This window comes from Pituophis catenifer, unplaced genomic scaffold, assembly GCF_029215685.1.
Source record: "Pituophis catenifer annectens isolate HBS135680 unplaced genomic scaffold, rPitCat1.0.hap2 SCAF_2, whole genome shotgun sequence".
Classification (NCBI taxonomy): Eukaryota; Metazoa; Chordata; class Lepidosauria; order Squamata; family Colubridae; genus Pituophis; species Pituophis catenifer.
Genome location: NW_027256882.1, coordinates 124,705,386 through 124,717,485, shown reverse-complemented (window position 1 = coordinate 124,717,485; position 12,100 = coordinate 124,705,386). Strand labels below are relative to the sequence as shown.

General features: G+C 35.4%; 1 protein-coding gene across 1 annotated transcript; it reads left to right on the top strand.

The window, feature by feature from the left end:
* Positions 1-2,465: 2,465 nt before the first annotated feature.
* Positions 2,466-8,696, top strand: MFSD6L (major facilitator superfamily domain containing 6 like). Its single transcript, XM_070934480.1, has 2 exons — positions 2,466-2,572; positions 6,731-8,696. Exons 1-2 carry the CDS (start codon positions 2,466-2,468, stop codon positions 8,694-8,696), a joined length of 2,073 nt encoding a protein of 690 aa, XP_070790581.1.
* The last annotated feature ends 3,404 nt before the right edge of the window (positions 8,697-12,100 follow it).

The following is a 12,100-nucleotide window of genomic DNA, read 5'->3' as shown; positions in this document are numbered from 1 at the left end:
GCCAGGCTCGGCTGGCTGCTGCCATCTACTTGTGGTTTTATTGAGGTCTGTTACTATACAGATCTATTACACAAATTGTGATAATATATAAAACACTATTTTGCTGCCCTAGTGGTTTTGGGTGCTGTAATTTTATGAAATGCAGATAACCCTACCTGAATCAGGTTGCTGAAGAGTACTTTGATTGTGAAGTCAACAGTAGGTGACTATCCTGAGGCACAGGTATTATAAATGAAGGGATCATTCCTATATATGATGAACAGGAGGACTAAATGATCAAAGTTGAATAGAGTTCAGGAGTATGTTCCTGCCTCCTACAGTATTCTTAAAATATTCTGTTTTTCATTTTGCTTACTGGCCCTCATTGGGTCTTCAGGATAGTTTAGGAAATAATACTACTGGTAAAATGAAATGACAAAAATAAAAATTATAATAAAGTATGAATATCACAAAGGGAGAAAATAATCATTTTAGGGATATTACAAAAGTTTATCTGCTTTCTGCAGCCACTGCCATTACATTTTTTATGTTGCTTTCTATTCAAACCTGATTTAGCTATTAATGCACACTCTCCCTATATATAATATGAATAGTTTACATGAGAGGAACAGACTGCAAGTTTTATGCAGCATGATGTTCAGAGTTCTCAAAAGCAGCCTTTATACAGTTTTGTCTTTCTGTTTTTGTAAGTAATGGATAGGTATGGCCATAGGGTTCCTTTCAATTGCTTAATCATTGTAAATAGACAAAACCTGGAATATGGAAGGGATCACATTCAAGAGAGCAATAATACAAATATATTAGGTTGAGCAATGGCTGATGGAAAAGCAGATAATATAAAACTAATATTTTCATAGCTGCTGTGAAGATCTATCTATTTTTAAGAAATAAAAGATAGAATTTTAAGCATGTATTAAAGGGTTTCCTAAACATGGTGCTGCAGCTAAATGTTTACAGCCCAAAAGTTATTAGATTGTTTTGGCTATTGAGTTATTTCTGTATTAAATGGAGATGTACATTGTGTAAATACATTATAAATTATTTGTATAGTTATAACATCTGCTGGAAAGTGGCAGTCTTTAATTTCATTAAATTACTTTTTAAAAAGTTTAACACTATGTTTTTCCTGTCATTTTTCTTCCTTAGACAATTGGAGGTTATAAATTATTGCAGTATATAAATATAACTACCAGTGAATTGAGATATAAGGATCCAATATTGCTCCCAGAGTTATTAGAATTTGGGTAGAGGGAGGGAGGGAGGGAGGGAGGGAGGGAGGGAGGGAAGGAAGGAAGGAAGGAAGGAAGGAAGGAAGGAAGGAAGGAAGGAAGGAAGGAAGGATCACATGGATAAATCCTTCATTTAAGACAAAGTAGCAGAATCTTTAGCAAAGCTAATATTTTTTCACTTTATTATGCAATGAAATATAGTTTTGTGGGATTTTTTTCTCTAAAGAATTCAGTAGTTACATCAATTCAAAATAAAAGTAAACTGCACTAGTGAATAAACATATCGCTTCCATCAAAAATATTTGGGACCTTGGAATGTTGACAAGATTGCAAGACGTTTTCATTCTAAAATAGGAACTGTGATTTTAGAAGATGAGCTTTTAAATCCGTTTTAAAATGGTAATAATCCCTATCAATTATGTTTAATTTCAATTTATATATTCACAGCTGGCTGGTTGTGACAGTATAATGAGCCTAATATTGTACTTGATCGGCTTCATTTGAGCTGGGATATGATATCCTTGGGAAACTTGGCAAGGGCTCGTCATTATGGTGCCATGTTTTGTTACTGTTGTTCTAAGATTTTGAAACTTTTAAGTTTCACAGTAAAACCTTTGTCCTACTTTGTTGCTTGTTATCCATGCTCATTTACATTTTTACTGATTTGAATGACAGTTACATGTAAGTTAACTGCTCTGAGAAAAATTGATCATGGTTGCAGGATAGCCGAATTGCAAAATACATGTTTAGTAAAACAAATCCTTAGAAGGGGCAATACAGTTGCACAATAACGGTAAACGTTAGAAGAAGCACTGTGACACAGGATAAAAGTACGTGAATATTAGGAGGTGACAACATATTACAGGATAAGAGAAAATTAGTAGAGGTAATGTATTACAGGATAAAGCAAGTTTTACCTTATAGGAAATGGAAGCAAAAACAGAAACTGAAGATTTTCGCTTCTCTGCCCATTTCAAGTCTTTTTCTTTCCAATTTGTATTCCCAACGAGCAAGAATTTGAAGTTCTTTAAGAGCAAGGGGCGCTTACTTTTGGAGTGAGCTCCGTAAAGTATACTATATTTCAAACCCCGAGAACAACTACGCGACCATCGGAGGGAAGACTTTGCAAAGGGGAAGAAAAAGCGACAGGCGGAAGGAAGGCAAAGCTGGTCTCCGGCGCCTGAGCGGCGAAGGAAGGCGGACAACGTGGCCGGGCGCCTTTTCGTACTTCCCAGAATGATTCCTCGTATCCTAGCAACGGTTTGTCCCTCCCCCTTCCGACGGAGGATGAGGGAGCGTTCCAGCAGCTGGGCAGAGGCAGCAGGTGTACACCGCTCTGACAGGTACACCGGCGCATGCGCAGTCAGCGCGCTCGGGACCGCAGGCCGCCTAGAGTAGCGGAAGAAGCCGATTGCCCGTTGCTTTCAGGTAGGGGAGGCCCCGTGTCGGCTGCTGGAGTTCAGCGCCGGAGAGGCAGGCGGGCGGCCGCAGAAGTTGCCATGGCAACGTCTCCAAGGTGCGGGGCCGAGGAGGGGAGTCCCCCGCGAGCAAGGAGATGAGGCGCGTGGGGGTGGGGGGAAGGGGCCGCCGCCCGCGCGGGGCGAGCCTGCCGTTGCGGCTGGTGCTGAACCGGGTGGAGGGCCAGGTTCCCAAGGGGCTTCTTCACTCACGGGCATAATAAAGGGTCTCATGGGCCACGAATGACCAGAACTGGCATCAACAATCAGTATTCCACGGCCTCGATTTGCACAAACAAGGAGAAAATGGGCGGACTGTTATCCAGATATGCAACCGTCCTATCGCAGAGATTCTCAAAGCCATTTAAGTTTTTTCCTAAAAAGACGAAAGGCAATATTATTGCCATTAGAATAGAATAGATGGTTGTTAATATACAGCAAGGACTGTTTTAAATGGTTGGATAGACAAGGCTTTCTAACAGAATGCCCCTCCCTTTAAACATATCATTCTCTCAAATATCCTTTTTGTGTGTATATATATATCTGTATGTGTTTGTGTGTGTATGTGTACCAAAAGTGACACACAGTTAAATTTTACGTAGGCGCTAATGCTGCCTTCATAAAATGAGTGGAGGCTATGGTTTTTATGTATAATGGCCCAACTGGAGCTACAATAGGAATCTGGTTATTTGCCGGATTATCAATCTCAATCTGTAAATTCCAGCAGGGTTGACATCCTCCAGATCCTGGACATCCTTAGATGATGTCATCTGATGTGACCCAAGAGGCCTGTTTTCTCTGCCACAACATTTGATTTATGGAGCACCCCCCTGCTGCCCCCCCCCAGTTTGGTTGGCTACAACATGGTCACCTTTAACAAGATCTACTTGCTCCTCAACAGGCTGATCGAGGATGGTATATGAGTGTGTGGCAACTATTATGAGTTGTTATCTATCTGGCACTCATACAGCATGTTTTATTATCTTTATTATGTTACCTTTTTCCTTTATGTTTTTAATCTTTGTTAGTTGCTCAAAGTCACCTGGCAAGTGGGCAGATATAAACACTGAAAGATAAGTCCATCCATCTATTTACCTGCACTGCAAAAATCCAGAGGATGCTGGAAGGTGGCTACAGAAAACATTAGCACTGGTCTTCTGGACTTTTGCAGCCCAGCTATGCTACTTTTAGTTCTTATATTTATAAGATCATAGATCCCAACTTAATCCAACATTTTCTTAAAGCAATAGCCATCTGGCAGTCCATAAATAAAAGATAAAGACAGACCCACTCCCCCAATTGTTATCCCATAACTGATATTTGGAGACTTACTATAATTAATCTATAGACAACATTTTATCTTCAAGACAGATAACTTGTAAGACCAGTTCTCAGTGATTTTTTTTCAATCTTTAAATCAATCCAAATTAGTGACTGTTGTCATATTTTGCACTAATGAATTACAGACATTATGATGCACAGCAGAAGTGCTTTCTTCTACTTGTTTTAAGTCTCCTTCTAATCAGGTTTATTGGATGACCCTAGTCCTGGTGTTCTTAGAGGAGGAGATAAAATCATATCCTTTTTCAGCTTTCTGAGCATTATTTTCTACATAGTTACATTGAATGATGTTTGATTGGTTATTCAAACAATTTGAAGAGAGTCTTCTGGAACTCTTCTCAATTGTGTTTGGTTCAATTTTCTCTGCAAATATGGCCAGCTTACTGTTTCCTCCTAATTATCAGTATTTGTAAAACACTCATTTCAGTTGCACTTTTTACTTCCTTATCCATGTACTGCAGTCCTATTTTTACTTTCTGTTTATAACTAGTTTATAAGCAGGCAGTTTCTTTCATCCCATGATTATTGCTATGTTTATTCAAAAGCTTTTGATGAGACACTCACAAAATACAAACAATTTCTAATAAGTACATCACATGAAACCACAAAGAAAAGTTGTGCCTATGAACACTTAACTGTTCCACAATCCTCCTATAGATGTAAATATAGTTTCTGAAAACAAAGTTGTTCATATTTCCTACTTGAAGAGTGGTTTTGTTACACCTACCTTACAGCTCTCACTATGTTTTCTTTACAGTTACCAATACAGTTCAATATTTGTTACTAGACAAAGACTTTTATTGTTTTCCTCTACAAAGGAAACATGTCATTTTTCTGTTCTAATTCATGTGATCCTGTGTGAATAGAAGCTTCTGATATTACCTGTTCTCTAGTTGGGGTAAAATTATATAAGATTTCCAGCACACTACAATGCAATTGACTCTGCACTCACCCAGCTCCATTTAGTTCTGAAACAGGAATTACATCTTCATGTTTGTTGTTTGAAGGAGTCTTTTAAGAAGGACTCCTAGCATTTTTATTATACCATTTTCTAAGGCAGGGCATTAAAGAAGTATTGTAGCAGATGCAGAATAATGCTGTAAATAGTAATGCTTTTTAAAAACAGATTTTTACAAAACTCTGAATTTATTTCCATTCACATAGGATCGACAGGCATCTTACACTTTTTTTCATGGTTTTACAGTATAAGGTCTCAACCAGCATCTTCTCTTTCTACTAGACATTGTAAAATGCTTCATTCTTAAGGTTACCATCAGGCCCATCTGTCCCCAGCAAGGAAGCTTATTTTTTAAAGGTAGTGGAAAAACTTTCAGATTTGGACCTTTGAATTTGAAATGCAACAACAGGATCATGGTAATGTTTTGAGCTGGAAAAAATACTTTGAGCTTAAAACATTTTGTTTTGTATTAAAATTTTCCAAAATGATGGATACAGCCAATTTGGAAAGAAAACTGCTGTTTCACACTCAAGTCAACTGATTTGTGTATTACAAATTCACTTTCAAAACATTTTGTAAAACTGTAATTTTAATATTACAGTTCAATTTCCTATTTCTTATTCAATTTACTGATTGATATGGGAGTTTGGTGTTATTTATATTTGATTTGATTCTAGAATTCTAATTCTGTGCTAATGCTAAAGCTAATGCTAATCAAAAATTTGAAATATGTGTTTAATAATGTTATCTCTAATTATTGCTTTTTTTTTGTTTCCATAATAATACAAGCTAGTCCGAAGTGTTTTATTTTTGTCTTTTTCTCCAGTCCTAGCTTCTAAAATATATCTAATGAAATAGATAAATTCAGTAACTCAATTCTTAAAATTATTTTAAAATGTGTCTTATCAAAAAAGTGCTATTGTATATGTTCAGTACTCCATGATATGAATTTATATACTATATATAGCAAATACAATGTTTCTCATTAATTGTACTGGATCCCAATACTTGGATTAACAACACTTTCCAGCATAAATGGTAACATTTTTCCTCTAAAAATAATTTTTGCTTTATGGCACATATATTAAAAATTTTGGAATATTGTTTAGTTTTCACATTCTGAATCATTTCTTTAACAATACTATTGGTGACTGATGCCACTCTTTCATACATCATAATATTATATTTTAAATTTACACACACACACACACACACTGTTTTGGGTCTTTAGCTTTTTTTGTTATTTTTTAAAAAGGATTTTGTTGCAATCCTATATGTAAGAATCCCTTTGAATTTTAAAAATTAGTTAACATTTTATATTATATAATCTTATATAAGAAAGAAATGTCATTTATTTTACTTTGAAAAAGGCTTAGGATAAATGTAATCCTAATCAAATTGAGACATGTAATTCTGCTTATCTACAGTACTCTGAAATAAGCATCAATAAATTAAATGGGCCTGGTAAGTGTATAGAGGATTATAGTTTAAGATAATCAACACATTAAAAAAGGTATTTTCTTGATTCAGAACTTAGGTTTTTCTTTTTATGAATTCCTTAAAAATATATCTTATAAACAATGTTTTTCTGTGACAAACCAGTTATGATGTTATTGCTATTGTATTTATAGTTGCACTACAGGTTTGATTAGTGATTTGCAGTCATACCAAATTAAGAAACTTCAACATATTTGTCCTATTTTATGGTGTACTGATAAATTTGTCTTTGCTTTGTTAATTTGCAGGGCAAAAGTGGGAACACAGACTGCTTCTGAAGCCATGAGTACAAATAACCAATGGGATGTAAACAAAGCACTTACTCTTGCTAGTCTTTTCCATTTTCTTTATGGTGCAGGAAATGCTTGTGCAATCCCATTTTTAACTCTCTACTTTCGGCAGCTTGGTCTGACTGCACCTCTAGTAGGGATTATAATAGGACTCAAACATTTAATCACTTCTCTTTGGGCCCCACTATGTTCTTACCTATCAAAAACCCACAATAAAAGGAAAGTATTTATTAGTGGATCATTATTTTGCTCAGTTGGAACAGGTTTGCTACTTACACTCATCCCACCAGTGAGCAAAGATATTATCTATAAATATTGCAACATGAGCCAGCATCCCACTAAACAACTGACTACAACGCAAGTGCCTGATATAAATATGAACCATCTGAGTGCAATGAATGGTAACTCTTTTGCCAATAACAAAATATGGTCTACAGAATCACTTGGAATGATCTCAAAGGAACAAGAGTCTACGAGAAAACCAACAGTAATGTATACCTCATTCAAAATAAAAAGTATAAAAACTCCTATAATAAAACAAGGTGGTAATGAGGTTAATATAAAGCCACAGCAATTCATAGATGCTTCTTCTAGTGTGACATCTGGTATTTCTGGGGAAGCTATTGTTCCAGCAGAACAAAATTCGGAAAAAACTACTGTGAATGTGCCTTTGAAAGGAACTGCTGGCATCGTGACTAACAAAGAAAATGCTGACAAAAATGACTCAAGAAGAAATAGTAACTTCATACTTTACACAATCCAATTACCTGTTACAGAGGTACCTTATGTACTGAAAAATGTATCAGGGCGCAGGGAAAGAGCACAAGATGTAAGCTCTCCGTTACTTCAGGGTACTGACTTCCTGGACAGTGAGCATCAGGTCTTCCTTATGGTGTTAGGTGCTGTTGTCCTTTGGGAGCTGCTGGCCGGACCTCTTGAGTGGATGGTTGATGACAGTCTCTATGAATACCTTGACTTTGTGGATGCTGCTGACAGATATGAGAACCTTTGGATCTGGAGCTACTTAGGAGCATCTCTGGGTGTCTGTAGCACCGCAATATTTGTGGACCAACTGAGTTGCTTTTTGAGTAATAATATTCCACGTTTTGCAGTGCATTTCTATGGTTATGCCTTGTTCATGACACTGACGTTACTTGTCAGTACCTTCTTTCCCATCTATGTGTCAGAAAAAAATGAACATGTCAATAAAACAGCTAAAGCTTTGAACCTCATTGGGAGTGACGGTCGAACCATCCTGTGTGCTGTCACTGTCTTCCTCACAGGAGCTATTGGGTCAACTGTGCAGAACTTTCTTTTCTGGCAAATGCAAGACCAAGGCAGTCATGAATTATTCATGGGCCTCTCGGTGACTATTGGACTAATTGCTGAAATCCTGCTCTATATCTTCAAAAGCAAACTGCTGAAGGCTCTCTCTGTTGGTGGCACAGTTGCCTTGGGATTAAGTTGCCTGGCAGCACAACTGCTCTACTATTCTTTCCTCTGGAATTCCTGGGCTGTGCTGCCAATCCAGGTCTTCTGCGCCTTCAGCAATGGTGCGTTATGGTGGGCAGTGAACATGCTGACAGACGACGTTGCCACTCCTGGCACAGAAAGGTCTCTGCACTTGGTCCTTCAAGGCCTCTCTCATGGATGTGGAGCCAGTTTAGGCAGTTTTGCAGGAGGGTTTGTTGTGAACAGCTTTGGTTTAGCAATGCTCTACAGAGCATGTTCCATTACCTTAATATTATGGCTAGTTTTGTTCTTGGTTGTTCAATCTAAATTACCACGACAGAAAAGGATTAATTATTCCCGTCTCTTAGCTGCGGATTCTAGTGATATGAGTGATTCTGATTATGATGAAGAGAAAGAAAGAGACTGGCTTGTAAAAGCTATGAAAGATGACAACTTTACTAGGAATTGGTAACTGATACTGGATTTCAACGGTCACTTCATCAGAAAGTAGACTACGGCGAATTAGGGTGAAGTTTTTAGAAATAATCCATACCGGATCTGTATTGGCAGTTGATTTTATGATGTACATATTTGCTCAGGAAATTATTATAAAGATTTTATAAAGATTTTATTTTCTTAAGATTAATTTATTGTACATATTTATAGCAAGTCTGCTTTTCTAAAATGTTTATTTTCAAAACTAAGGAAATGGGGCTTTCAACAGAAATACTGTGGAGTTTGTTTTTCCCTTTATGAGAATTGGCTTTATGGAGACATTTTTTAAAATACAGAATTCTTGCATAAAATGCTTCCCTTCTTTTAATCACAATTAGTTACTTTAAAAATGTTCTGCTTGCTTTTATTTTTTAAAATTAAAGGTCATTGCAGATATTTCAGTATTTTGAAAACTGAGCTGAAATTCTAGGACACCATCTAATTCTTTAGAATGGTATTTTTCTTAAATCTACAAGATACATTTGATCTAATGTTTAAAATGTTCATATATTATAATATCTTTTCCCAATAGTTGAAATATGACCATAAAACTCTCACAACCTATACATTAGGGGTTATAAATTAGAATGGTCACTTATTTCCTGTCCAAATGGAAAACAAACATGCATAGCATTTGCACATGGAAATTTATATTTATACATTGTAAATCTAGAGATAAATGGAAATATATATATCACCATAATAAAGGAGCCTGTATAATGAAGGAGTATTAGGTGCTGATGATTTTAGCTGCTACTTTCCCTTTTTGTTGTCTTTTAAATCAGATTTGGCCTTCAAATAGGAGATTCTTCTCTATAAAATGTGTTCACACAAGCAATTTACACTTGGGTTTAACATTCTATATTGCATTAATAATATTTAGAAAATTCTCACGTTTCTATATATCTTCAGGATATATGGAAAAGATTATTTTGATTTTTTTCCTGTATGTTTTATTCTTCCAGTATAAAATAGAATCTTTTGTAAGTATCAGAGAGTTTGTCTAAATACACAGCTGTAATACAATCTGGTTTAAGAGATTTCTTTGTTCAGAACAAAAAGGCAATAATAACAAACTGCTTTGAGGGCTATGGTCTTACAGTAAAGTACCTGATACTCGACAAGCTGTTTATTTAGAAAATGCACTATTAACAATAATTGCCTTTGTATGTACAATTACTGAAGAATGGACTAAAGTTTCAGAAGAATGTTGTAAGAATCATGGAAAAAATAATATTTCCAATTTCATGGTAGAAATAAATTCACATGCTATCTCCACAAGTTTTGCTCCATTTGGCAGTTAATATTAAGCATCGGCTCACTCTATTTTTCCAATAAAAACTGTTGCTGCTAACAAGTTGCCTTTTCATTGGAAGAAGTTTGGCTTCTCATTACAACAAAATAAAAATCCATCTGTAGATCTTGGGAATGGAAATTGTTTGGGTGATTTTACAGATACTTTTATTGTTTTATTTAAAATCTTACATATTTAGCAAAAGAATGTAACTTGGAAGATTAGAAATAAATAAAGGAGTTCCATTTTTGGAATCTGCAATGTCATAATTTACAGAGTTTAAACTGATCAATCTACAGATTGGTAGGTACTATAGGTCTACCTCCTTTTGCCATTCTCAGCTATTTTTTTTAAATAAGGTGCTTATCATGATTTCAAATTGAAAATTCACCCAATTCCATATGTATGTATTATCAAGCAATTTTAAATAAATGTTTGTGTGCATGGTATGCATAAATATTGCATATTTATACTTAGCTAAGAAAATCGTATTAGTGCATTCTATATGTATAAAATATACTACTATACTTCTAAGATTCATCACTGGAGGTCTGAATGCTGGTGCTAGGGAAAGAGATAGAGGTAATCCTCAATTTATGACCACAATTGAGCCCAAAATTTATGTTGCTAAACAAAGGAGATGTTAAGTAAGTTTTGCCCCATTTCTTGCCATAGTTGTTAAATTAATCACTGCAGTTGTTAAGTTAGTAACACAGTAGTTAAGTGAATTTGGCTTCCCCACTGTTCCTTTTTATAACTTGGCACCATATTTTTTGAACATTACACACCCTTCACAGACAAATTTATTCACAATGCAAACTTTGAAGGACTGTTTGTTGAGGAGTGATGCAATTCTGCATGAAAAGGTACTTTGCATCACTCCTCAACAAACAGTATCACCTCCATAGTGTGAAGCATCTTATTTAGGCAAAGTAATGATCCAAGAGAGAGAGAGAGAGAGAGAGAGAGAACTTTCCTGGAAAATCTTGACATTCCAACCTGATTCTGCCTAATTGCATCAATTTTTGTGTAAAACAAAGCAATCTCATAATGTGCCAAAAGTTTGCTAGTCATGCCAATAACAAAACATTCAGCATTGCTCGCCAAGGACTGATAATAAAACATATACCGCTTGACTGACAAACATTATTTAAAAGCATTTTTATGTAATTTGCAGACAAATCTCACAAAATCTTAAAATTTCAGTTTGCCAGGTACCAGATGTCTCAATATATTCAAGAGAAATATATTAACAAAAAAAAAAAAAAGACTAGGAGAGTTGCTGCTCATAATTTGTTCTGAAAATACATGAATCAATCTGACTTTTTCCAAACTATTTGCTATACTCAGCAAAATAAATTTGCTGAGAAGAAACTCAGTGGTGAATTTGTGATGAAGTATATGCCTGACATATTTTTAACTGCATATTTTTCCCAATTCTGCTTTTAGCAAATAGGTCACATTCTCTTTTTCTATGGAGCAGGTGACAGCAACAATATTATTGGTTCTCCTTCTCTAACTCCTCTTCCAATATTGTCCATAATTATATTGAATTTTAAAATATCAAAATGGGGTTTTTCAATGAATGACTGTTGATCAAAGCTATAATCAGGATGCAACTATGAAATGGCGGATCCAATGTCTCTTTAAGCTGTTTTTCTGCTAGTTCTACTTATTACTTCTTAACTGATGGTAAGAGAGTGGTTAATCAGGCAATTCCCACCTGGTTCACATAAGGCTAAAAATCTGAAATTTCATGAAAAAAAATATCCTTTCTGTTCACAGGAGCTTCTGTTTCTGAAAAAGTGATTCATATTTGCCTATTTTTTTTATTTAAATACTCATTATTGTCTTTCCTATTCATAATGGGGTTATAAATATAAGATGACACAATGTTGAAAATTCTAGGCAATGCTTCATTCAATGAATGAGTCATTTTCATAGCTTGGAACATTTCTTCATTTTACATATATAGTACAGATGCAATGCCATCTTAATTGCAATTTATTTACGTAATTACAACAATCCCTTAATTAAGAAACTTATGCAGAGCATGATTTCCAGAATTCTTTCCAACCCTTTGTGAT